This window comes from Arabidopsis thaliana (assembly GCF_000001735.4).
Source record: "Arabidopsis thaliana chromosome 1 sequence".
Taxonomy (NCBI): domain Eukaryota; kingdom Viridiplantae; phylum Streptophyta; class Magnoliopsida; order Brassicales; family Brassicaceae; genus Arabidopsis; species Arabidopsis thaliana.
The window spans coordinates 9,020,001-9,044,259 of NC_003070.9; the positions used below are offsets into that span (position 1 = coordinate 9,020,001).

The 24,259-nt window shown below is 39.7% G+C and overlaps 7 protein-coding genes, 3 long non-coding RNA genes and 1 other non-coding gene across 16 annotated transcripts; 3 read left to right on the forward strand and 8 right to left on the reverse strand.

Annotated features, from left to right (window-relative positions):
* The first annotated feature begins 379 nt into the window (after positions 1–379).
* AT1G26090 (P-loop containing nucleoside triphosphate hydrolases superfamily protein) lies at positions 380–2,769 on the forward strand. The gene is made up of 7 exons (NM_102374.4): positions 380–748; positions 973–1,116; positions 1,211–1,285; positions 1,381–1,574; positions 1,663–1,834; positions 1,913–2,323; positions 2,488–2,769. Exons 1-7 carry the CDS (start codon positions 509–511, stop codon positions 2,617–2,619), a joined length of 1,368 nt encoding a protein of 455 aa, NP_173934.2. The 5' UTR covers positions 380–508; the 3' UTR covers positions 2,620–2,769.
* AT1G05973 lies at positions 389–657 on the reverse strand. Its single transcript, NR_138996.1, has one exon. It is a non-coding gene; the product is annotated as an other RNA (long non-coding RNA).
* On the reverse strand, positions 2,542–4,081 carry AT1G26100 (Cytochrome b561/ferric reductase transmembrane protein family; the record flags this gene model as incomplete). Its single annotated transcript, NM_102375.3, has 4 exons — positions 2,542–3,054; positions 3,486–3,682; positions 3,814–3,865; positions 3,959–4,081. 4 exons carry the CDS (start codon positions 4,079–4,081, stop codon positions 2,716–2,718), a joined length of 711 nt encoding a protein of 236 aa, NP_173935.1. The 3' UTR covers positions 2,542–2,715.
* Positions 3,037–3,508, forward strand: AT1G05977. The gene has a single exon (NR_138997.1). It is a non-coding gene; the product is annotated as an other RNA (long non-coding RNA).
* Positions 4,082–4,340: 259 nt separating the features above from the next.
* Positions 4,341–7,955, reverse strand: DCP5 (decapping 5). 2 transcript variants are annotated; one of them, NM_001160895.1, is made up of 9 exons: positions 7,406–7,786; positions 7,001–7,101; positions 6,847–6,921; positions 5,797–6,756; positions 5,605–5,624; positions 5,440–5,473; positions 5,138–5,311; positions 4,947–5,057; positions 4,345–4,807 (listed from the first exon to the last, which is right to left on the reverse strand). In NM_001160895.1, exons 1-9 carry the CDS (start codon positions 7,554–7,556, stop codon positions 4,616–4,618), a joined length of 1,818 nt encoding a protein of 605 aa, NP_001154367.1. In that variant the 5' UTR covers positions 7,557–7,786; the 3' UTR covers positions 4,345–4,615. The 2 variants fall into 2 exon arrangements, with proteins under 2 accessions (NP_564239.1, NP_001154367.1); NM_102376.4 differs by lacking the exon at positions 5,605–5,624 and having other exon boundaries at positions 4,341–4,807; positions 5,440–5,511; positions 7,406–7,955.
* Positions 7,956–8,375: 420 nt separating this feature from the next.
* Positions 8,376–12,327, reverse strand: ICME-LIKE1 (alpha/beta-Hydrolases superfamily protein). Its single transcript, NM_102377.4, has 11 exons — positions 10,972–12,327; positions 10,764–10,840; positions 10,597–10,666; positions 10,401–10,481; positions 10,226–10,300; positions 9,996–10,097; positions 9,767–9,907; positions 9,329–9,394; positions 9,076–9,219; positions 8,895–8,985; positions 8,376–8,808 (listed from the first exon to the last, which is right to left on the reverse strand). The coding sequence occupies exons 1-11, from the start codon at positions 11,400–11,402 to the stop codon at positions 8,656–8,658; spliced, it is 1,431 nt and encodes a 476-aa protein (NP_173937.2). The 5' UTR covers positions 11,403–12,327; the 3' UTR covers positions 8,376–8,655.
* Positions 12,328–12,459: 132 nt separating this feature from the next.
* Positions 12,460–12,767, reverse strand: AT1G08995. The gene is made up of 2 exons (NR_143450.1): positions 12,591–12,767; positions 12,460–12,510 (listed from the first exon to the last, which is right to left on the reverse strand). It is a non-coding gene; the product is annotated as an uncharacterized misc_RNA (transcript).
* On the reverse strand, positions 12,668–12,898 carry AT1G05983. The gene has a single exon (NR_138998.1). It is a non-coding gene; the product is annotated as an other RNA (long non-coding RNA).
* A 117-nt stretch (positions 12,899–13,015) lies between these two features.
* AT1G26130 (ATPase E1-E2 type family protein / haloacid dehalogenase-like hydrolase family protein) lies at positions 13,016–19,099 on the forward strand. 4 transcript variants are annotated; one of them, NM_001332687.1, is made up of 13 exons: positions 13,016–13,327; positions 13,461–13,484; positions 13,583–14,004; positions 14,274–15,619; positions 15,703–15,813; positions 15,887–16,163; positions 16,256–16,344; positions 16,447–16,555; positions 16,669–16,878; positions 16,969–17,094; positions 17,176–17,274; positions 17,371–17,562; positions 17,653–19,099. In NM_001332687.1, the coding sequence occupies exons 3-13, from the start codon at positions 13,600–13,602 to the stop codon at positions 18,244–18,246; spliced, it is 3,558 nt and encodes a 1,185-aa protein (NP_001322420.1). In that variant the 5' UTR covers positions 13,016–13,327; positions 13,461–13,484; positions 13,583–13,599; the 3' UTR covers positions 18,247–19,099. The 4 variants fall into 4 exon arrangements, with proteins under 4 accessions (NP_001322420.1, NP_001322419.1, NP_001185096.1 ...); NM_001332685.1 differs by having other exon boundaries at positions 13,193–13,327; positions 16,447–16,552; positions 17,653–18,577; NM_001332686.1 differs by having other exon boundaries at positions 13,016–13,484.
* AT1G26140 (uncharacterized protein) lies at positions 18,708–19,540 on the reverse strand (the record flags this gene model as incomplete). The annotated part of the gene is made up of 2 exons (NM_102379.1): positions 18,708–19,083; positions 19,428–19,540. 2 exons carry the CDS (start codon positions 19,538–19,540, stop codon positions 18,708–18,710), a joined length of 489 nt encoding a protein of 162 aa, NP_173939.1.
* An 87-nt stretch (positions 19,541–19,627) lies between these two features.
* On the reverse strand, positions 19,628–23,855 carry PERK10 (proline-rich extensin-like receptor kinase 10). Of its 2 annotated transcripts, NM_102380.4 has the most exons (8): positions 21,736–23,855; positions 21,060–21,470; positions 20,898–20,984; positions 20,705–20,775; positions 20,539–20,615; positions 20,296–20,443; positions 20,057–20,218; positions 19,628–19,984 (listed from the first exon to the last, which is right to left on the reverse strand). In NM_102380.4, exons 1-8 carry the CDS (start codon positions 22,871–22,873, stop codon positions 19,790–19,792), a joined length of 2,289 nt encoding a protein of 762 aa, NP_173940.2. In that variant the 5' UTR covers positions 22,874–23,855; the 3' UTR covers positions 19,628–19,789. The 2 variants fall into 2 exon arrangements, with proteins under 2 accessions (NP_173940.2, NP_001322403.1); NM_001332688.1 differs by lacking the exons at positions 19,628–19,984; positions 20,057–20,218 and having other exon boundaries at positions 20,242–20,443; positions 21,736–23,288.
* Between the last annotated feature and the right edge of the window lie 404 nt (positions 23,856–24,259).

Sequence of the window (24,259 nt, forward strand, 5' to 3'; positions counted from 1 at the left end):
ATTCAGTCACCTTTGTTACTTCCTCGTTTTGTTTCTTAAACAATATCAACAAATTTCAAAATAAATGAGAATCCTCGTAGCAAGACTAAGAAACAGTACCAAAATGACCATACGAGTATCACAATATAACTACTTTAAAAGACGCTATTAAGAGATTGCACATGACATGAGTATCCAAAACCAACATGTATCTAAACTCCTCGTTAGTGTTCAGATTTTCCAACGGGCCTTTCTTATTTGGGCCTCTGATTTGGGTCCATCAATTCTCGTTGTATCTTTTTGGGCTATACGAAATACATTAACCATTCCATTCTGAATCTCTGATTACGTCATTTGTTTAAGTGATCGATCGATGAGTAATAATTCAACTTTGGTCAATTTCAACTTGAATTGTGTAGAACGCAAACGTGAATTGTGTGTCAGCTCCGATCACTCCTTTTATCACAAGCGGCTCTAGTGGAGCTCCGGCCAATCTGATCTTTTGAATTTTACACCAAAAATAATAATAATGGTGTCTTTGGTCAATTCTTCTCTAACATGCTCAAGCCTTACTCTGAATCTCCTTCCCATTCTGCGTACGGAAACACCTTCACTCTCCAGGAAGCGTCGAGCAGCTTATGTGGCGGCTACATCTTCTAGAGATGTTAACGATACCGCCGCTGATTCTTCTCAGAAACTCACCAAATTCGTCACCTTTCTCGGAAAAGGCGGCTCCGGCAAGACCACCGCCGCTGTTTTCGCCGCTCAGGTAAAGGAAAAAACACATTTTTCTGATTTCTTTCTCGTTGCATTAATCAATCTTGACTCAAGTCCTGAATTTTCCTCGACATTGAATTCTGAATCCTATAATGTTTAGAATTGAGTGTTGTATTGATCTCATCTCTGCTTAGATTGATGTTTCTTTTTGCTGTCTTCATAGATTGAATGTGTGGTTGCTAACTATTTGTCTTTAAAAATGGCTATGTACGTTAGCATTACGCATTGGCTGGGCTCAGTACATGTTTGGTGATACATAATCAAGACCCTTCTGCTGAATTCCTCCTTGGAAGCAAGATTGGGACTTCTCCTACCTTGATCAACGACAATCTCTCTGTCATTAGGCTAGAAACCACAAAAGTATGTCCCTTATTTGTTTGTTTCGATCTTTGTATACTTTAGGTCTGGTTCAAGTTTTGAACTTACTTAACAATGGTTTCTGGAAACATTGCAGATGCTTCTAGAACCTCTTAAACAGCTGAAGCAAGCAGATGCTCGACTTAATATGACCCAAGGGGTTCTTGAAGGGGTGGGTATGTGACACAACTTCGTATCTGTGAGTTTTGATAAAAAAAGGTTTGGAATTTTAAGTCCTAATTTGTTTTGGCTATTGTTGTGTAGTAGGTGGTTGGAGAAGAGCTAGGAGTACTTCCAGGGATGGATTCCATCTTTTCAATGCTTGAACTCGAGAGGCTTGTTGGTTTCTTTAGGCAAGCAACCCGAAAGAATCACAAGGGGAAGCCTTTTGACGTTATAATTTATGATGGCATTAGCACTGAGGAAACTCTTCGGATGATAGGTCTAAGCAGTAAAACAAGGTCTAGTTCATTGTGTTTTGCTATTCTTTCTGATTTATCTGGTGCTTCTTTCCCTTTTTGCAACTCTTAGAAAGTATGTTTCTTGTAGATTGTATGCGAAATATCTGAGAAGTTTGGCCGAGAAGACAGATTTGGGGAGGCTAACAAGTCCGTCCATTATGAGATTTGTTGATGAGTCAATGAACATAAACAGTAATAAGTCGCCTTTCGATGGTATGACAAGTCCTGCCATGTGGGATACTTTGGAACGTTTCTTGGAGGTGATCTATTTATCCCATAACTCAGTGTCTTCAACTAATTTAGCTCTGAAATTACATATGGACTTTTGCATACTGTAGACTGGCGCTTCTGCTTGGAGAGATCCAGAGAGATTCAGGAGTTTTCTTGTAATGGACCCAAACAATCCTATGTCTGTTAAAGCTGCATTACGGTATTGGGGTTGTACAGTACAAGCAGGATCTCATGTTTCTGGGGCGTTTGCTATTTCTTCTTCTCATCTGACCAGCCAAATCCCGAAAGCAGATTTTGTGCCACTGCCATTTGCTTCTGCATCAGTTCCATTTACTATAACTGGTCTGGATTGGGACAAAATTCTGCTGGACCAAGCGAATTCAAGTATCCGGGAACTTCTCTCTGAAACTGTAAGCCATGGGACCAGCTTGACACAAACAGTAATGTTTGATACAGCAAAGAAATTGGTGACTCTTTTCATGCCGGGGTTTGAAAAATCAGAAATCAAACTGTATCAGGTAAAAAGGAACTTCTCATCTCCCTCATATTCGTCAGTTCTTGTAAAGCTCTCTCATTTCTTTTACTCATCTATGATGGCATAATGTGATTGCTTGGAAAGATCTTCTGTTCATATGGAATTAAGAACTGCGAATGATTTTTTGTTTTCTTGATGAATCTGCAGTATAGAGGAGGTTCTGAGCTCTTAATAGAAGCTGGGGACCAAAGACGAGTGATTCATTTACCGTCTCAGATTCAAGGAAAAGTTGGAGGAGCAAAGTTTGTGGACAGAAGTCTCATCGTCACAATGCGGTAATACATTTTCGAAGAACTAATTTGTTCTTTTTGTACACCAGAGATGTGTAGTTTGTCCCCAAACCAATACAAACTAAAAAGAATGAAAATTAAAAACTCAAGAAGACAAACATTTAGGACGATCTTGAGATGAATAAACGAGTTTCTCATCACGAGAATGGCTCTGATACTTTGGCAAAATAGCAGCAGTTATAACAATGCAACCGAGTAGAGCCAAGCCAAGCCCTAAACCATTGACAGTCATTGATTCAGAACCGCGTCTGGGGACATTCCTCTTGGTCTGAAGGAACGTCAGTTTCTCAAGCAGTCCGGTCTCAGCTGTGGCAATGGCTAAACCATAGGTATAGAGTCCGAGGAATACATGCCAGGGAAGAAACGTGGTTCTTGTAGTCCGTACTTCTCCTCTATGCCAGAAGCTCATGAACCCAGTCACCCACTGCAACACAACGTCATTTTACTAATCAATCTTCAAAACTAGTACAACCCCAATAAAATATTTAGGACATAGAGCATAGGTTGAAGTGACAGTAATGAATGGGTCTAATTAATAAATCGTTTCATAGTCTCTTAAAGGGAATCTTGTCAGCTTTCAGCTTCCGTAAACAAATTAGAATCTAATCCCAAGTGGGTTACACAGTTTCTTCCTTTTGTCATTCTTTGCATTATTGTTGAGAAAACATTTTCTAAAGAGAGAGAAATCATAAAGACAGTAACGTGTAATCCGACCTTTTGAAATAATTTAAATCTTGGAAAGCATCTAGTTCTTTTTCGATGATGCATTAAAACTTTATCTCAGAGGCTTAGTGCTAGTATAATATAGAGATAAAAATAATATTGGTTGGTGGTGGAAAGAGGAAAAAGACGAACCTGGGCAGCGAAGAGAGAAACAGAGAGCAAACCCATCCAAGAATGGAGACTGTAGAAATTGGCGAAAACTCCACGTTGGTAATGGAACTTTGTCCAAATCCCAAACACTGCAGAGGCCAATGCCATTCCTTGTAGCCATAAATGAACAGCTTTCTTTGTTTTCCTTGAACCAGGCAACCATCTGTGTATCAGAATCGCTGCAGATCAAAACCCCAAGTTCTTGATAAAATATTCAAGAAAGAGAGAGAGAGAGAGAGAGAGAGAGAGAGAGAGAGAGAGAGAGAGAGAGGAAATCTTCAAAAGGGGCATGAGGAGGGATCATCACTACCTTCTCCACTTACAAGAATGAAGCCAATCACCATCAGCAGAGGATGAAGAGTCTACAAGGGTATAAAAACTTTATTAGAGAGAGAAAGAGAGAGAGAGAGAGAGATCCAATTTGATATCAACGAGGAAGGGAGTGTGATAGTTACAGAGTAGCTGAGTCCTAGATTAGGCAGGAAGAGAGCCCAGTACAGAACCGAAACTGCGACTACTAAACCGGACAGTCTCGCAAACAAGACCAATGATAGTCTTGAAGGATCTACACTTCCCATTTCTGTTTTCTCTCTTCAAAAGTTGAGTAAGTAGTGCTACTGTAGAGTACAGTGACTACAGTCTCTCAGACACTAGAGTTGCCGACAAAATGATAATTTGAGAAATAGAGAGGACATTTTATGGATCTTGTATAAAGAAGACCTCTCTATCTCTTAATAAGGCCCATTTGATTCAAGGCTGCTGGTACTGTATTGAAAGTCAAAATGTTTGACTTTTGAAATTTAGACAAGAAGCTACCAACAGTAAACAGCAACAAGCTATTGAGAGTAAATAGAAAATGCATTTCACACCAAATGTCGAGTATACAAAAGTTCAAAATAACATTGGATATAAGAAGAACGACGCTATTACCAAGTCTTAAAAACAAAGATCAGAAATCAAATTAATACACTCCAAAACCACACAAGTGGGGTTTTATAACAGAAAACATTACACGGGACTCGGTTTTTGTTTTATTGCCACATACCAAAAGCACTCAAGAGCTGAGCTCCCATTGGATTTTGAGTCTTTAGAGCCCTTTCTAGCAGAACAGTTTAGGTAGTACGATTTGATACGCCTCTCCCCTGGCCACGTCCACCATACCCGTAGCCACCGCCGCCGCCGCCACGGCCACCATAACCGCCATAACCACGCCCTCCATAACCACCACGTGAGTAACCGTTGTTTCGTCCATAACCACCACGCCCTCCTCGACCTCCTCGGAATCTCGAGAATTCACCAAATGTCTGAAATCATAGCAATACGTTCTGTTAGTCAATGGGATTCTCTTACGATTCTGGGAATTCGAGTATCTCCAGCAACGAGGGGGGACAAACTCTGTCCAGTCTGCTTGCTATTCAGAGTGTGGAAATATATAGATTGTACCTCAGTATCTAGTTTCCGTTGCTCTGAGAACCTAGGCCTTGAATTTTGGGACTCTCGGTCAATGGTGTTTGATGATAGGCTATCGAAAAAGTCATCTTTGTTGTAAACAGGCTACATCAATAAACAATGTGGATGAGACCAGAGAGGGAGAATATGGTGGCTTTACTTGATTATAAGTCTACTTCACTTACTTTGGCCTCGATCTTAGGAAGCTCAGCCTCATCTACAGTCGGGGAATCATCATCTTCATCACCATCTAAGGTAGTACTCTTCCCAAGATGACCCCATACTTCATCCTTATTGAACTTTTCGTTCATTGCTGTGAAATCAAAATCTTCAGTGAATTTCATTACTTGGTGTGATCTCTGCCAACAAGAAGAATTATTAGCATACATGGCTAAAGTTCATGAGCTATTTTAAACTGGTAGATCTTTTCCTTGGTAAAAACAAATAAATGCCGTCACATTCTACAAATGAGTGAGAAGAATAGTACCCCTGCTCCTCTTCCTCGTCCTCTTCCACGTCCCCTGTAACCATTATGATTTGGGAAAGAATGCCCGTTTGGCTGAGAAAAAAAATCAGCAATTGAGTTTAAATAATTTCACCATGAAGACTTATAAGTAGACATGCAAAGAAACCATCTTATACACCAAAGAACCCTGAGAGATTTTCATGCATCTTCAACAAAGCAAAAGAGACACAGCATGGAATATTAAAATGGGAATTACCACAGGTGCAGTTATAACAGTTACACCTTATTCCAGCTAACTAAGACACCAGCAAATTCAAGGTTCTTTATGATATTAATAAGAGACATTGAAGGATTTGGCATGTTATGTAAGTTAAAAACCTTCTGAGTTGGTCTTGCAGAGGAAGGCAATGGCAGTATTGGAGGTTGGGCTTCGGATGTAACTGGAACAGATTGTTCCAACCCAGCTGATGACGATACTTGAACCACCTCAACATCTTTATCAGCATTTGTCGAGGGTGGGGACAAAGAGACTGCAGAAGATCCAGACTGCAGCAGTTGACCAGGAGTAACCAACAAAGGTTTTGGCTTATCTTGGCTAATGGAACTAGAAACTCCCGCAACAGGAGCAGATGTTAATGGTGTTGTCTGCGGCGGAGAAATTGGACCAGTTACTACACTAGGCTTGTTAGACAGTGGAAGGCCAGTACTTGCTTCTGTGGCTCTCGTAGTAGATAGAGAAAACGAAAGCAAATTAGTATCCTGAGGTAGGGTAGGAGGAGCAGTAATAGGAGCTTTGTTTGACAGCAACGGAGGTGCCATCTCTGAAGCTAGTGAAGGAGATGGTGCTGATTGCAGTGTAGACTGCAGGCTAGACGAGAGCGTCACAGGTGGTAGACCAGGGAAAGGCAATGAACTAGGAGCTAACATTTGAGAACTGGTACTAAAAGGAAACAATGAAGAGGGTGCTTCTGGCAAGCTTGACCCCTGCAAAGATGATGACCCAGTAGGTGGAGGAGGGGTATTAAAGTTAGGATATTGCAGGGGTTGCTGAAGAGAGTTGGGCATTGGCAGCCCATGAGGGGGTCGAATCAGAGACTGCTGATGCAATTGGGGAAGGCCATTGGGAGGTGGGGTGTAGAAACCTTGCCAATACATTGGTGGTTGTGGTGACGCTCCCCATGAACCAAGATTTCCACCAGGCTGATACAAAGGCATTGCGTTTTGAAATCCCATTCCATGTTGTCCAGGTTGTCCATTATGAGAACTAATGTCAGGTAGTGACCCGCTCGCAGTAGAAGGCAAGCTACCAGATGTTGGCATCGGGCTAGGGTAGTGAGACTGCAAAACCAAGACAAGTGGAGGATGGGGTTACATCAATTGACTCCAAAATCCCAGACAATGTAATCTTACAACTTTTCTAACATTCACCTGAATTATAGCAGGGTCATTATTTATAGTAGATGCAGGAGGCTGAACTGGTGGAGAAGCTTTGACTTGCAAATCCTACCAACAACAAGAACAATCAGAGTACAAAATCGGCAGGCTACTTACATAGAAGTATTAGCATAATCCTGCTGAATACCTTGATATCAGTTCCACGGAACAATATGTACTCGTAAACTTTGTCACTTGGAGGAACTTGTGGACCATCTTTTTTCCTTCCTTCAGTTCCAAATGATCGAACTACACACAACAAAAGTTCAGGGATCAGAACCAAAATCTACCTCATCGACCACTTAAACACTGATCTTTTATGCTCAACCAATAGTTTCAAGACATCAATTACAATTTGAGAACTCAAGTAATAGACATGAGCACTAAAACAACATTCCTTTCAAATCGAGCTAAACAGTTCAGATTGGAGAAAACTTTCTTAACGATTAACGGAAGAAACCATTAGTTTCTACCAAATCCGAGAGAAAACACCACCAAAATTAACACTTAACAAATCTGGTAATCCCGAAACGGAAGTGGAAACGGATCGTACCGTTTTGAAGTCCGATACTGGATTCATCTGTATTAATATTGTAAAGGATCCCTTCGTATCTGATCTCACTCTTAGATGTCAAACTAATCAAGCTCCCAACGTAAGAATCCGCAGCGGAGCTCGATTTCGAACCCGTATTATCAGCCGCCATATCCGATCTATGTCTCTCTTCGCCGACGAAATCACAGCCAAAGAGAGAAAAAACTAAAAGACAAGAGAAGGCAAACACACACACACACACTTCGAGTTCCTTGATCTCCTTCTTCTTCTTCTTCTTCGCGAGAGAGAGAGAGAGAGAGAGAGAGAAAGCTACAGATACACAATTAGGGTTTACTCTAATTTGGGGAGATCGAGCATCTCTTTTTTATTATCCATTCCCATAAAAGCCCAATTCAGAAAATAATATCAATCTGACCATTATAGCCTAGTATGGCTCCATTGACTTCTCTCTAATCACTAACCGAAGTATGCCTCGTGTACACGCGAAGGGTTTATTTCGTAATTCACCGCCAATGGTGTGTTTAGGCGAGTAGCTACGAGCCTACTCGAGCCATTCCAATCCCACGGCTCGTGTTCTGATTGCTTACTCTGGTTAGAGTTTATTATTTTATTTTGGTAGGATGGTTAGAGCTTATTATTTACATATTAATCCTAGTATCAAATCTAGTGTTATTCATAAATTAAAAGGCCTTTTAAAAAATGAATTTTGAGAAATATTTTTGGTGATTTCACCTACATTTTTAGTTGAAAATTGGGGTTAAGAAAATCACACCTTTTTTTGTCAAGAAAATCACACCTTTTTTTCTCAAGAAAATCACACCTTTGGAGAGTTTTAATTATTAAAAAAAAAATCAGACCTACATTTCTTCCTTGTTAAATGACACTGGTTCGGCACTTTGTATATAGGTAGAGAAGTCAACTGATGCCAAGAAAATAGTGCAACCAATGATTAATGATCAGAGAAGAAGAAGACCAAAGACAGTTTAATTAAGGTGACAAAGTCAATGAAGCCTTGTTTCTTTAATGCACTTTCAGTGTTCTACAAAAACACAAACAGGCAATGACGAAATAATCAGTGTATTTGCAAACCGGGATACAATATCATCATCATCAAAGTTCAAAATCATCTGTATCGTCAAAGTATAGTGGGATCTGTTTTCCTTGTTAAGTAATATGCACATTGACCCGTCTGTATCACTGGAAGAAGGAATGTACTTCCTTTGATCTTCTGGGAGATAAGAGTGTAGGAGTTAGAACGGACTGACCCAGTGAGCCAACTTCAACATGAATTCAGGTACAAGACGCCTTCTATCTACGCTTTTACCAATCGCTTCTTGATCGTCTCCCAGAACCACTGTTACTATATCTTCAAACATCTCATCTATTCCACCTCTCATTGGATCCTAACATAGATAACCAAGTTTCTAGATCAAAATTCAGGTTCTTGTCCGACAAGACATTCATACCTCAAAAAGACCGGCCATTTTACCTGAAGAAACAAATCCGTGTGTGTTTTCCCCTCGTAAAGGATCACTTTTGCTTTGGCCCCAAGCCTCTGGAGGGTTTCCGCAAAAGATTTACTGCAAAGATAGTGTAATAGAAGTTCAATCATCATCTTAACTTTCTGATATACATAAGACAGACAAATACACACAAAAGTTAAACCATACCTTGCATCTGACGGGATGGAGTAGTCATCAGTACCATGGAATAAAATAAAAGGTGGGAGACGAGCAATGATGTGTTTGAGATTCGGGTTTTGCACTACTAATTCAGGAGAGAACTGCCTTAATGATTCCTCTCCTTCCATGATGCTGAGGAAAATCAAACGTCACACGTTAAACTGTAAAAATTTCAGGCTGCTCTACTGGCCAGGTGAGTAACGTAAGCTATACCAAGATTCCAAAAGAGAAAATGCTATACCTCAGAAAGATGGAACGGTACAGCCCCCTGCTATGGAAGTGGTCCACAAGGTTCAAAAGGTTGTATCTGTAGATCACGATCACAAAGTTTGTTAAGAATAGCCAAGCAGATGATGTGAGGCCTCATCAAAAAATTTGTTGCTTTAGTTGGGTAGAAGGCAGGAATCTACTTGCTACTTTGAGCTAATATTTGACCATTACTTCACCGTTCTACGAATTGCCTAGCATTTCTACAAAAGACCTTGGTGGCTAGATAAAAACTGGAGTTAACACATATATAAATACTCAGGCAATTAAAGAAACTTGTTTTTCTCAACTTCTTGACAGAAAAATTTACATTCCAATGTATCGTCTTATCCTTATAACTGGGAAGACCAAAATAACAAGTTATTAATCTAGTCATTTGAACTCTGAGACCAAAAGAAAGGATTTTGCTTACCCTCCAGATAGACCAAAATAAGCATTTATTTGTGAACTACTCCAAGAGACACTGTCCCCCTCCCCTGACTCTTTAATGACCTGCTCTACAATGGTGCAAGCTGCGATATGTGCACCAGCAGACTGACCCATCAGATAGATCCTACACAGCAAAAAGATCAGAAATCAGTGAGTAAGAAATCTAAAACTCGAGAACTTCCATGTCTAATAATTGTTGACAGGACTAGTACCTATCTGGATCACCTCCATACTCAGCAATATGATTGCAAACAAATGAGATGCCAGAAGAAGCATCCTTGACCATGTCACTAATAGATCCTTGCGGAAAATTCCTGTGTAAGAGGAGATATTGCCAATGAGATTGAGAAACTCTAAATGAATACTGAAGGAGGATGAGAGGAACCCACCACATTCAATGTGCCAGAACAAAGAAAAAAAACTCAAAGCACGCATAACTTACCTGTAATCAATGCATGCCACAATAATATCTCTTTCTGATAATTGCTGTCCTAAGAGAGAACCCCACGCCTTATAACTGTATCAACACAAGACATTCTGTAAGATATTTGCAGTTCTTTCTCCTCGTCCTCAAATGCTTTAGAATGAAAATAGTGTCCATTGGGTATCATACTCACCCAATAATCCAGGCTCCACCAGTCACAAACGCCACAACTGGTTTTGGTCCAGTAGAGTTCTTAGGTAGATACAAGTCAAGCCTGAAGAAACCAAAAACCACTTATACCAACAAACAAAACACAAACCAACTACTAGTCTCTAGAGCAATAATCTACACATGATTAGAACGAATAATAAGCAGTAAACAATCATGACCTGTTTCTTGGTTGATCACCGTAAACTATACTTCTGCGAACGTAAGGAGAGAAGAAATAGTAGTATCCGACTGCAAAGTAAAGTCAAAACCTTTAGCAATGAAACTTTTAGTAACTATCTCAAAAAAAGAGAGAGAAAGATCCCTAATTAGTAGATGTCAAACAAACCTTGAATAAAGCCTGGCATTAGTAGAAATGCATAACACCCAAGTGCCATAAATCTTGTAATCCATCTATAACCTACCCTGAATAATAGTTTTTGATCAGTGATCGATCAAACCAAAGATCATCTTTTTATATATGCCTAAGAATATCGATGAGCCAATTTCGTCGGATTCAGCAAATGTAACAGATAACGGAGGAAATAGATAGATACCCAAGATAGCTTAGGAGCTTCAAACAAAGACGGGTCAACAAGAATGTTTCTGCAGCGGCGTGGCCAACCTCCTGACCAATAGTAGTTTGACGGTCGCCGCTATTATTACCACCGTCGGCGGTTCCATTAGTATCATCGGAAAACGCAGAGAGACAGTTATCGCTGTTAGATCGTCGGCGTCTATTCTGATACCAACCAGTAAATCCACCAGCAGAAGAAGAAGAAGACGTCTTCATGGCCGTGCCGTTGTAGCTGGAAGAGCGGGAGAGGAGAGGCTTAACGGTAGAAGAAATGGTGTGGTGGTCATCACCAAATCGAGAGAGAAGGGTCGTAGAAGGATCATCGTAAATCAAAGACTTGAACATCATTTCCGTCGATGGTGAAGATTTAGGTGGAAGATGATGTGAGATTTGGAGAATCTGCGACGGCATTTTTTCTCACTTCCTCCTGATCCGTTTTTTCAGCTATTTTTAGGTTTTCAATTAAATTGGCGACGAAACCGGAACTGTATTTTGAGCACAAAAGTAACTAGGAGGAGATGCAATTCAGAACAAAAAGTTACTGTGTCAGTCTTGTTCTCTTAACCACCAGGGAACCAATCGAATCCCCTTCAGCTGCTGATTTTTGTATTACTAGAATCTAGTTTCTTTATATCTGGTTAGATGTTAACGTTAATGTTTATTCAGCTGCTGATTTTTGTTTTGGTTACTACGGTTTAAGTTATTTGTTGATGAGAATGTGTGAGGGTTTTAGTTTTAGTTGATAAGATTGTTAGGATTGGATTTAGCTACTTTGAGATTGATTTGACTCTACTTTCACTTTTAGACCCTGAAAGCAAGAGAGAGCTGAAATGATGGTCTTGTGGGGATTGAAGATTTGATTATGATTAGTTCATATCCTTTCCCTTATGGTAGCTTTTATTGAATAACCTGTTCAGGAGGAACTTGATGAGAGTAAGCAGGCAGAGCAAAACCTACATGATGCTTCTTCTTCTAAGGAGAAAGCTCTTCTGAGGTCGTGTAGCAGCAAGCTTCCCCATCAAGGACCGTCTTTGTTGGGAATCTGCCAGTAATCCAACAAATTAATCCAGCTTTTATGTAAGTGCTAACATTATTGAGTTCACGCAAACAAAAGTTTTCTTGAACTAACATTTTGTTTATATAATCTATATTTAGTGAGAGTATTCTTCAATAAAGTAGTTGGGGATGTTGTTGAGGTTCGAATGGCGCGTTTGGCTAATGGCAGATTCATGGGTTTTTGCCATGTTGTCTTTGATACTCCTCAACACGCTTTGAATGTGAGATTTATTTTCTTGTGATTAAAAATATTTAATAGTATAAATTTTGAATTTTGATATTTTCTACTTAGGCTCAAGCCTTTCAAGGACTTAAGCTACTCGATCGTCAAGTTTCCATATAAACATAAGAAATATGGGATTAAGATCTAGAAGCATTACCATCGGTCCCTGATCATGTCGTTTTAGTTCAATATCTTACTACTGTCTTTTTGAGATTTACCATTAGCCTTCAAATCAGCATCCTACAATAAACACACAGGAACGTTATACCACAAAATTATTTATCTAAGCCTGAGCGAACATGCAGACAGAAGAAACAAACCAGTTCTGCTTCGACTTCAGCCAATTCTTCTGAACCCCTTGCAACAAATTTGATGAAGAATTGTTACCCTCCTCCTTCTTTGAAACCGTCCCACAAAGACATATTATATTCTTACAGGCATATTTAAGAATCTTGGACATCAAAAAGAACTGTAGTTGTTTAAGTTCTTGTTCCCTTTGATATTACTACTATCCATTCTCTTGACAAAATTTAGTCATGCCACCACGAAATAAGTCTAGATTTTTTGGTTCATGTCCGCTTTAAATCTTTTAATTAAGAAATTGATTTGCAATATTGTCAAATGTTGATTATGTCAAGAAAATCTTGGCATTTATTCGTTGTTTTTTTCTTCCTCGTTTGAGAAAAAATTCGATTCTAGAAAACGAAGTCTCCTTCGAAAGGTCAACCAATCAGAAATTCAAAAAGTCTAGAAATGTTGATGGTAGATACTCTCTGGTTTCAAACATTTAGGTTCATGCATTAAAAAAACCCCAAGACTTTTGGTTCATACATTTAAAAGTTAAAACCCCAGTTTCCCAATTTAGTGGATTGCAATTTTAATTCTTACAGATTTTTAGCATTCAGATTTCTTTCTGTTATAAATTTTGGACAAAAATCTAAAACTCTGATATACCCCCACTAGATTCCTCACCAGATTTTTCCGAGAAAATTTGTCAGTTTCTCGGGAAATCAAAAGGTGGAGGACTCATAAACTACAACGTCGGACTCTATCAAAGGTAAATGAATCGTCTCTTCTTCTCACTTTCTCCATTTCCCCACAAAGTTTTATCCTTTCAACAATTTGATTTTCTGGGTTTCTCTGTTTTCATATGTTCTCGTCGGTTTCGCAAATCAATCGGCATTTTATAGAAGAATAATCCAACTTTCGTCAGTGTAATGCTCTTGAGACTTTACAAAATTTGGCCTTTCTTGTTCGTATAGACATTCAGGGTTTTAGAGATTCTGAAAGTCTGAATCTTTTTTCCGATCAGGTGTGAATTGAGAGACAATGGCGACAGTGAGTGGAAGGAGACGCAAAAGGAAGATACAATTAAGCAAGCTTTTCACATTAACAGGTGCTAAAGCTTGTTTCAAGCCTGACCATTCGAAAATTGGACGATCTGGTTTCTCTCGTGTGGTTTTCTGCAACCAACCTGATTCCCCTGAAGCTGAATCAAGGAATTACTGTGACAATTATGTGAGGACCACTAAGTATACCCTCGCCACTTTCCTCCCTAAATCATTGTTTGAGCAGTTCAGGAGAGTTGCCAATTTCTACTTCCTTGTTGTTGGGATCTTGTCTTTTACTCCTCTGGCGCCATATACCGCTGTGAGCGCCATTGTTCCGCTGACGTTCGTCATTCTCGCTACTATGTTTAAAGAGGGTGTAGAAGATTGGCGCCGGAAACAGCAGGTACTTTGACTGATTGATTTTGTCTGAGTGGTTGTTGTTTGATTAGAGTTTGCTTAGATGATCTTAATAGGATGGTCTGTGTCTAGACATTGTTTGATAACTTGTTACGAAATCTGGAGTTCTATGTTGGATTAAGCTACATTACACAGAACTGGATTAAGCTAAATTGTTACGAATAGTTGTCTTGCTTCTGCATTCGGTTGGATCACTTTATTATTCATTTGTTGATCGAAAAACTTCTCATTATTTGGAAATTTTCATTCTTTTAGGATATTGAAGTGAATAACAGAAAAGTTAGAGTGCACCGAGGCAATGGGAATTTTGATCTTAGGGAATGGAAGACACTAAGAGTTGGGGATATATTGAAGGTAGAGAAAAACGAGTTTTTTCCGGCAGACCTTGTCCTGCTTTCTTCTAGCTACGAGGATGCTGTTTGCTATGTAGAGACAATGAACCTTGACGGGGAAACAAATCTGAAACTTAAACAAGGACTAGAAGTAACATTGTCATTGCGTGAAGAGCTCAATTTCAGGGATTTTGAGGCTTTTATCAAATGTGAGGACCCGAATGCTAACTTATACTCGTTTGTTGGTACTATGGACCTTAAGGGAGAAAAGTACCCTCTCTCACCACAGCAGCTTCTTCTGAGGGGCTCAAAACTCAGGAACACAGACTACATCTATGGGGTTGTTATCTTCACAGGACCTGATACAAAAGTTGTCCAGAATTCAACAGATCCCCCTTCTAAGAGAAGCATGATCGAGAGGAAGATGGATAAGATTATATACCTGATGTTCCTTATGGTATTTTCATTAGCATTTTTTGGTTCAGTTTTATTTGGAATATGGACGAGAGATGATTTCCAGAATGGCGTGATGGAAAGATGGTATCTGAAACCGGATGATTCCAGCATCTTCTTTGACCCAAAGAGGGCGCCAATGGCTGCAATATATCACTTTCTAACGGCGCTAATGTTAAATAGTTATTTCATTCCTATATCCTTGTATGTGTCGATAGAGATCGTTAAAGTTCTTCAGAGTATCTTCATCAATCAGGATATCCATATGTATTATGAGGAAGCTGACAAACCGGCACATGCACGTACTTCCAATCTGAATGAAGAACTTGGGCAAGTGGGTACGATACTTTCAGATAAGACAGGAACATTGACTTGTAACTCCATGGAGTTCATTAAGTGTTCTATTGCTGGGACAGCCTATGGACGTGGTGTTACAGAGGTGGAGATGGCTATGGATAAGAGAAAAGGTTCTGCTTTGGTGAATCAGAGCAATGGAAATAGTACCGAGGATGCTGTTGCTGCAGAACCGGCTGTGAAAGGATTCAACTTTAGAGATGAAAGGATAATGGATGGAAACTGGGTCACGGAAACGCATGCTGATGTCATTCAGAAATTCTTTCAATTACTGGCAGTATGTCATACAGTCATACCTGAAGTGGATGAAGATACAGGAAAGATCTCCTACGAGGCTGAATCACCGGATGAGGCAGCATTTGTTATTGCAGCAAGGGAGCTTGGGTTTGAATTTTTCACTCGAACTCAAACAACAATATCCGTCAGAGAGCTAGACCTGGTGACTGGGGAAAGAGTTGAAAGGTAGGTCCCTCGTTTCTTATATATTGTAGACCATCATAAGCTTCTGTGCCTTTCTTGCTTTAGTGAAAGTGGTCCCTTTGCAGGTTGTATAGTGTCCTGAACGTTCTTGAATTCAGTAGCTCAAAGAAGAGGATGTCAGTAATAGTGCAGGATCAAGATGGCAAACTACTTTTACTTTGTAAAGGGGCAGACAGGTGTGGATCCCGACTTTAGAAATTCAGATATAATATCTTTGCAAACTTATTTTTAACTTCTTTTATCATCCAGTGTCATGTTTGAAAGACTTTCCGAAAGTGGTAGAAAGTATGAAAAGGAAACCCGGGACCATGTGAACGAGTATGCTGATGCTGGATTGAGAACTTTGATACTTGCCTATCGTGAACTCGACGAGAATGAATACGAGGTATTCACTGAGAGAATCAGTGAAGCAAAGAATTCAGTTAGTGCTGATCGAGAAGCACTGATAGATGAAGTAACAGAGAAGATTGAGAAAAACTTGGTTCTTCTTGGAGCTACTGCTGTTGAGGATAAACTTCAAAATGGGGTAAGCTAATTTATAGATTGGTGAATTTTCCAGAGTCGATCAAGAAGATTAAAATTCATTTTCTTTCTCTTACCTTTTAATCTTTTATTCAGGTTCCTGATTGCATTAATAAGCTTGCTCAAGCAGGAATAAAGATTTGGGTTTTGACTGGAGACAAGATGGAGACTGCCATCAATATTGGGTATTGATTTCTTGGAACAACCTGATTATTTTTACTCTTGACCCTTGTGCATGCAATCTTAGTCACTCTCTAAACCCACCTATGTATGCATATCTTTCACAGCTTCGCTTGTAGTTTGCTCAGACGAGACATGAAGCAGATAATAATTAACTTGGAGACTCCTGAAATCCAGCAGTTGGAAAAATCCGGAGAGAAAGATGCCATTGCAGCGGTAATACAAATTTTCTAGAACACTGATATTACTAGTAATAGTATAAGTGATCATGTAGTAGTGTTACTAGTGATTATGTAGCTGAACGAATTCCATTTGACTATTTTTTGCAGGCTTTAAAGGAAAATGTACTGCATCAGATAACTAGTGGAAAGGCTCAACTGAAAGCGTCTGGTGGAAACGCTAAGGCTTTTGCTTTAATCATTGATGGGAAATCACTTGCTTATGCATTGGAGGAAGATATGAAAGGCATCTTCCTTGAGCTGGCCATTGGTTGTGCTTCAGTGATTTGCTGCCGTTCATCACCAAAACAGAAGGCACTGGTCAGTTCTTACTTTATCTTATTATCTTCCATCATAACTGTCATCTACTTAGAGGCTACCTAGCTTTTTCTCAATACTCATATTGCATAGGTAACAAGACTAGTCAAAACTGGAAGTGGTCAGACGACACTGGCAATTGGCGATGGCGCAAATGATGTTGGAATGCTTCAGGAAGCAGATATAGGAGTTGGGATCAGTGGCGTGGAAGGAATGCAGGTTCGACAAAAGAATTACAAAACAACCATTTCGTCTATTGTTGTTGAGATTTTTCCTTGATGAATCCTAATAATTTTCCAGGCTGTAATGTCTAGCGATATTGCCATTGCTCAATTCAGATACCTGGAGCGTTTGTTACTGGTCCATGGGCACTGGTGTTACAGACGGATCTCAAAAATGGTATAAGTCTAATCTACAAATTTAGATTGACACTGACCTTCAGTCTCATTATCCTTTACTGACTAGTTTTATCAATATCTGTGTTCTTACATGCAGATTTGTTATTTCTTCTACAAGAACATCACATTTGGTTTCACTCTGTTCTTATATGAGGCATACACATCATTTTCAGCGACACCGGCTTACAATGACTGGTATCTATCTCTATATAGTGTCTTTTTCACGTCTCTTCCTGTAATTTGTTTGGGCATCTTCGACCAGGATGTATCTGCACCGTTTTGTCTCAAGGTATATATTTATCAAATCAAAACAGCTGCTTAATCTTTCAGCGGTCAAGTGAATTTCTTAACCAAAGTTTTGCTTTGTTTGCTGTCACAGTTCCCCGTATTGTACCAAGAAGGTGTACAGAATCTCCTATTTAGTTGGCGCCGGATACTAAGCTGGATGTTCCATGGCTTCTGCAGCGCAATAATCATTTTCTTTCTGTGCAAAACCTCTCTTGAATCTCAAGCTTTCAACCACGAAGGGAAAACCGCAGGGAGAGATATTCTAGGGGGAACGATGTACACATGTGTGGTGTGGGTTGTGAGTTTGCAGATGGTCTTGACGATCAGTTACTTCACATTGATCCAACATGTTGTCGTTTGGGGATCCGTTGTTATATGGTACCTTTTCCTGATGGTGTACGGATCCCTTCCAATAAGAATGTCTACAGATGCCTATATGGTCTTCCTTGAAGCTCTTGCACCTGCGCCTTCGTACTGGATCACCACTCTCTTTGTAGTGCTATCGACAATGATGCCTTACTTCATCTTCTCTGCTATTCAGATGAGGTTTTTCCCAATGTCACATGGAACCGTACAGCTGCTTAGATACGAGGATCAGTGCAGCAACTCTGGGAACTTTGAAATGGGGAGGCAGGGATCAGTGAGGCCTACACTGGTCATGAGATCTCATCAGCCAGAATCTTGATAACTGATGAACGAATACCGATATTTATCTCGTCAGATGATTTGGGCTTTAGTTACTTTGCAGGATGTAAATAAGCTAATCAAACTTTAGACTGGAGGAGATCCGGTACAAGACTGGAAGAACAGAGGCTCTTTAACTGGTTTGTATAGCATAAAAAAGAAAACAAGAGTTTATAGAGAGTTCTGATTATTGCGGCCTTGACCAGTAAAAATAAAACAAGAGTTTATAGAGTTTGTATGTTAAGAAACATCTAATTATATTAGAAAATAGAGGAAGACTATACATCAGTTTAGATCAGAGCAGATAAAAGATATACAGTAACTTTGTCTTCGTTACATTTCTCTTCTTTTGATCATTTGAGAAATGAGAATTGCTTTTGTTTGATTCTTGATTCTTGATTGAGTAACAACAACGAATGCGACGAGCAAATGCAAGGAGTACATAACCTTTGTTTTGTTTTGTTATGATTTGAAATCGAAAATGTCAGAAGAATCTTCATGGCGCCAGAAGCTTCCAAACAAGAACCCTTTGTTCATGGACAGTTCCTGCAACATTCTATCAATATCTTCGAAGCAAATTGATCTTGATGAGCCTTCTTCAAAGGGAAACCCATTTCCAGACCAATGCTCCTCTTTGACATCCTCCATTGTTGGTTGCAAGGTTTTTCCACATATTCTCTTCACAAACTTCTTCATCTTCTTGGCAAGTTTACGAGGGATCTTGAAGAAGATGAAGACACTGACTTGTAAGACAAGGCACTGGCAGCAACATGAGAGGACAACACAGTCTGCTGCAAATGCACCACAATCTTCTTCCATTACTCTGATATGCACAAAACTGCAAGGTTACAAAGATAATATAGTCATATAGATAGATAGATGATATACATAGAAATGTATATCAGTATCACATGGGGTTCGAGACATATTTACCGGCATATTTAGGAATCTTGGACGTCAAAAGAACTGTAGCTGTTTAAGTTCTTGTCCCTTTGAGACTATTCCCCAACATGAAGGTGGTTCGGAGAAGGGTGCATCGGTCTTTTCTATCTTATATTTGGCAAATCTAGTCCATTTGACCATATGTATCATGTGACAGAGACACACGTAATGAAAAGTTTGGTAATATAAAGAAGTTTGCTGATTTATTATTAGCATAACATTGAGAGGACGTGTAGTAACATCACAGCAGGAAGAAATAGAGGACGTGCAGTGTCCAACACAACATTTTGCTCGTCCCATTTCCTATCATGTTTACCCACAGATTCGGACAAGACGAAGCTGAGGACCGGCATTTTAAGGTTTGAATCTTTTTCGGTGATCGGAAATGGTTCTACTTTCAGATATGTTTTGTGGCAAAATCACTATGCCGCTTAAACTGTGCAAATATGTTCATCCACATAATATTCCAAAACCCGCTGTTTCTGCAATAGTATCGGCAGAGAGGAAACTGAGGATCCCAATTTGAAGTTAATCAAGAAAGGTTCTGCTTTGAGATCTCTTCCTCAGAAAAATCATTCTGCAATGTGTTTTGTTTCTCATATTTACAAGTTTTCATCTTTGCTTATATAACTATTACGAGTTAAAGAATCTGTACTGTAGTTTTGGCTGCCAAAAGCCATTCTTCTAAACAATCTGATTTCTGCAGACTGTTGAGCTGAGTTGATTATTTCGCTTTCGCCTAGTCTCATTCCATTGGTGAGGTCTTCCTCAGCTAGACTGTCGAAAGCTCTCACAATCTGTAAAAAATTGATGTGAGTTTCGATTTGGAAAGAAGAAAAAAATCTGGCTTATTAAGAGAAGGTCTGTACTTGACTCATTCGGGGTCTCTTTGTAGCTGAATGGCGAATACAAGCTGCCGCTGCTTCAATCATTCTAAACATTTCAACACCAACATAGTTTCTACCTAGCTTGGGATCTGCTAAAGCTGTAAACTCTTCGGTTTCAGTGGCATTACTAAGCAAAGGACGAGCCTGAAACATTCAACACAAACATTGGATTGAAGAAACAGTTCCATTCTCAAAAGTTTAAATGCTTATTTATACCATACCCATTCAACAAGGCTCTCATCTCCCAGAGGTTGGGATGCATCCACAGGCTTACGTCCAGTGATTAACTCCAGTAGAACAACCCCAAAGGAGAATACGTCTGATTTCTCGGTTAATTTGCCACTTGATGCATATTCCGGAGCCATGTAGCTGAAAACATTTACCAATCGTTTATAAGATGGAACATATACAGAAAGAAGTTTTGCTCATGAGCAATGTCATATGGGACCTTAACCAGCACCTACCCGAATGTTCCCATGACCCGAGTTGTAATATGTGTGTTACAGTCGAGAGCTAGCTTTGCAAGGCCGAAGTCAGAAACCTACGAATAAGATTCTAACCAGTGTTAGAACCCATGATTTTTAATTAATCAGCAGCTTTGCAAATTCAGAAGAGCAGATGAATGTATACCAGGGCATGGAAGTTATTTTCTAAGAGAATGTTGGATGATTTGATGTCCCTATGTATGATACGAGGGTGACCTGTAAATGTTTTACCATTAAAATCATTCATCAAATAATATGTAGTCCCCAAGAACCAAAAGAATAACATAAAGAATTTGATTCTTTTATCCATAAATTTTTGAAGAGTTGTAGCAACCTACAATCTTCATGGAGATAAGCTAGTCCACGAGCCGCACCAGCAGCAATTTTAACACGTGTTGCCCAGTCTAGACCCGGAGTTCCTGCGGCTAAAGACCATGGAAAGATAGTAATAAGTAAATGTGGTTTGGGTTTGTGCTTTTATGTCTAGAAATCTTACTTACCGTGAAGATGGAAGTAAAGGTTGTTGTTAGGGACATAATCATAAATAAGCAATCTCCGGTTCTCGGAAATGCAGTATCCAACCATAGAAAGCAAATTCCGGTGATGTACCCTGCTTATGGTATCAACCTCGGCTTTGAACTCTCGGTCACCTTGTCCTCCACCTATTTTTAATTGTTTCACAGCAACCACTCTTTCATCTGGTAAAACTCCTTTATACACACGACCAAATCCACCTTCACCCAAGAGATTTTCATCAGAGAATCCATTTGTTGCTATGACAAGTTCTTCATATGAGAACAGTTCCCTCGATTGACCAAAACCACCAGGCTCTGATTGTGATAAGTATGTACGATTGCTAGAACGATTTCCCACTAGAGGTGCGGATGACTGCGTCTTCAGAAGCGCTGAATCTGTATAATAACAAAGATATGGAGATGAAAATCCAGAAATACTGATGATAATCAAAATATACATAGCAATATCCATACTTATGAACTCTTGACACAAACTATCTTAATCTCTGAATAACTATGAACTCTTCAGTTTAAAGTAACATGTCTTAATAAGATTCAAACAATCAATTATACAAGGAGACTTCTTTCTGCCATGCTTGCCAAGACATTTAAGGATGGCAAAGACTAACTGCCTTATAAAAGTAGACGAGATTAAGATTACCTGATCTTGGGGAGGAGGATTCCATAGGTGTTGGCATAACATAGCCACCACCAATGGTTGAGAGCCTCTTTTTCCGTTTCTTTAAGCAACAGACAACAACTCCAATGAGAGTAAGCAGCACAAGGGCCACTCCAATACTTACACCCACAACAGCCGCTATACTAATACCAGAACTGCTGGAATTATCTGTCACAGGAGTGGGGTTGTTTGGAGATGGATTATCAGGACCTGACACAGATTTTCGAGGAGGCGAAGGCGGGGATACAACTGACGATGGTGGAAGCAATGTTGGTGGTGAAGACGAATTAGAAGGTAAGGGATCTGGACTTGGCTTGGGAGGTGGGAGAGTTTCCTCTGGTGGAGAAGGAGGTGAAGGATGCACAGGACGTTTTGAGTCACTTGGAGAAGGAGGTGATGGAGTAGGACGTTTAGAACCCGGTGGAGGAGGTTGCTCACGACGTTTTGGATGCCCTGGAGGAGGAGGAGAAGGATGTTCTGAATCTGATGGAGGAGTTGAAGGACGTTCTGAGGCTGGTGGGGAAGGTAAATGACGTGGAGGAGGAGGAATTTCTGAGGCTGGCGGGGAAGGTAAATGACGTGGAGGTGAATGTGATGGTGGGACTAACTTAGGTGGTGGAAGTGGATTGCTTGGAGGGTCTGGTGCAGGTAGTGAAGGAGGGCTTTCCGGTGGTGGTGGTGGATTTGTTGGCGGGCTGGGTGATGTAATAGGAGTAGTAGGAGGAGCTTCAGTTGGTGGAGGTGGCGGGGGAGAAGATTCTGGTGGAGGTGATGATACTGGATTCGCTGGAGGAGGAGCTTCAGTTGGTAAAGGTGGTGGGGGAGAAGGTTCTGGTGGAGGAGATACTGGAATCGTCGTCGGAGGAGGTCCAGTTAGTGAAGGTGATGGGGGAGAAGGTTCTGGTGGTGGTGATGATAGTGGAGTCTCAGGAGGAGGAGAAGACTGAGCTGGGGTGTTTGTGGTCTCTGGTGGATTGCCATTAGTGGGCTCTCTAGTTGGGGAAGTGGCATTATCACCGGGAAACGAAGGCTGCGGTGGAGGCAACGCCATTAGTGGAGGGGACGCCAATGATGGAGACAGTGACACCTCCTCCCTAGGAGCCTGTGCAGGTGTAGTCATCTAAATCCCAAGACCAGATTCTAACATCTTCTTCACCAACACTCTTCTGATCAAAAACTGAAATTGAACAAACACCGTCACTTACTTTACTAAGAGAAATTATTAAACAAAAAAGAAACAAAAATTCCCAGACTTGAGTATGACAGTAACCTCCAAGCACCAACTAAAAACCACACATCACTCAACACTGTACTATAATTTGAACCCTAAATACTCGGACAACAGGCTTCAACACTAAACAGATAAAACCCAGATCACCAATAATGCAAATTCCAGATAAGCGAGATTATCTGATTAGATGACAAAAATGCAAACTTGTTCGGATCTGTATAAAGAGCTTTTCCTTCGAGACCACACACTTCACCAAAAATTTCCTCTGCTAGTCAAAACCCAACTCTACAGTGAGCTATTAGAACCTAGCTAAGTAAATTGTCTCTCTCTGTCTATGAGATTGAGCAAAAATGGTTTCTGAAGGTTCAAACTTGTGTAAAGCTGTTAAAGAAAAAACCAAAAATTTGGAAAAAAGATATTGTGCGCATCATCAAACAAACAAGCGCTAGGCAAATAAGAAAAATCTACAAGGGAAGTACTCAAGACAAATTTATGCATCATAAAAGGAAAAAGAATGCTTTCCTTCAAAGTCAAAATCAATGGTCAAAATTAATACTAGTTTTTTCTTATTTTGCCAATTAAAAAAACACGAACACCTTACGATATCATTGGTGAAAATGGTAACTGGCGATTTCGATATGCAAATCTAGTTTTTTTTGTTTTGTTTAGTAGTATAGTGATTATACAGCTTCTTTACCAAATCTCAAATACTATGGCAATCGTAAAAATCACATAACTTTCAACCAATAACGTGTGATATTTCGACTAAGCTTGCTACGTAATACATTGACATAAACAACGAAAGAAAACAAAAGATAATGCAAGTGAAAAAAGTATCATTTGTGGTATGGGGTAAATAGTTAACAATTGGAATATCTAGTGTGCATAACATATGGTACGTTTGGTCCAGAAAAAATGTTATGTATAATAGAAAAATAATAGTTCACTCGTTGGTGGATATTAAATTCTGTGAAAGGGATATATTGACAACTTTGGGACCATCACTTACATGCCGATAAAACAAGAAAAAGAGCAACAAACAAATAGGCAGTGGCACTGTGGAACCCATTTTTAATTATTCAGTCTTGACTTTTTATGTTCTTTGTTTTTCATTTTCAATTACCACCACCTTTTTTCTTGTAATTTTAATTTGTCACTCTCTATCTTCACAAAGTTGGGGCTAGTGGAGAGGATCTTGCTATGCAAAAACTTGTGTCGGTTGATTAAAATACATATCTTATATGCTCTTCATTATCTTTGTTAACAAAACCAGTC

What these genes read in the sequence shown, in the direction of transcription:
- AT1G26090 (NM_102374.4), top strand. Translation starts at nt 509, where the DNA reads ATGGTGTCTTTGGTCAATTCTTCTCTAACATGCTCAAGCCTTACTCTG. An exon ending in TTAGGCTAGAAACCACAAAA is followed by an intron (nt 1,117 to 1,210) that starts GTATGTCCCTTA and finishes GAAACATTGCAG; the next exon opens with ATGCTTCTAGAACCTCTTAA. An exon ending in CCCAAGGGGTTCTTGAAGGG is followed by an intron (nt 1,286 to 1,380) that starts GTGGGTATGTGA and finishes GTTGTGTAGTAG; the next exon opens with GTGGTTGGAGAAGAGCTAGG.
- DCP5 (NM_102376.4), bottom strand. Translation starts at nt 7,556, where the DNA reads ATGGCGGCTGATAATACGGGTTCGAAATCGAGCTCCGCTGCGGATTCT. An exon ending in CTGCAAGACCAACTCAGAAG is followed by an intron (nt 5,512 to 5,796) that starts GTTTTTAACTTA and finishes TTTTTTTCTCAG; the next exon opens with CCAAACGGGCATTCTTTCCC. An exon ending in TTCCTAAGATCGAGGCCAAA is followed by an intron (nt 5,058 to 5,137) that starts GTAAGTGAAGTA and finishes TTATTGATGTAG; the next exon opens with CCTGTTTACAACAAAGATGA.
- ICME-LIKE1 (NM_102377.4), bottom strand. Translation starts at nt 11,402, where the DNA reads ATGCCGTCGCAGATTCTCCAAATCTCACATCATCTTCCACCTAAATCT. An exon ending in TATGGAGGTGATCCAGATAG is followed by an intron (nt 9,908 to 9,995) that starts GTACTAGTCCTG and finishes TTTGCTGTGTAG; the next exon opens with GATCTATCTGATGGGTCAGT. An exon ending in TATTTTGGTCTATCTGGAGG is followed by an intron (nt 9,395 to 9,766) that starts GTAAGCAAAATC and finishes CGTGATCTACAG; the next exon opens with ATACAACCTTTTGAACCTTG.
- AT1G26130 (NM_001332686.1), top strand. Translation starts at nt 13,600, where the DNA reads ATGGCGACAGTGAGTGGAAGGAGACGCAAAAGGAAGATACAATTAAGC. An exon ending in GTGGCGTGGAAGGAATGCAG is followed by an intron (nt 17,095 to 17,175) that starts GTTCGACAAAAG and finishes ATAATTTTCCAG; the next exon opens with GCTGTAATGTCTAGCGATAT. An exon ending in ACAGACGGATCTCAAAAATG is followed by an intron (nt 17,275 to 17,370) that starts GTATAAGTCTAA and finishes TCTTACATGCAG; the next exon opens with ATTTGTTATTTCTTCTACAA.
- PERK10 (NM_102380.4), bottom strand. Translation starts at nt 22,873, where the DNA reads ATGACTACACCTGCACAGGCTCCTAGGGAGGAGGTGTCACTGTCTCCA. An exon ending in ATCCTCCTCCCCAAGATCAG is followed by an intron (nt 21,471 to 21,735) that starts GTAATCTTAATC and finishes GTTATTATACAG; the next exon opens with ATTCAGCGCTTCTGAAGACG. An exon ending in AGAGACCCCGAATGAGTCAA is followed by an intron (nt 19,985 to 20,056) that starts GTACAGACCTTC and finishes AATTTTTTACAG; the next exon opens with ATTGTGAGAGCTTTCGACAG.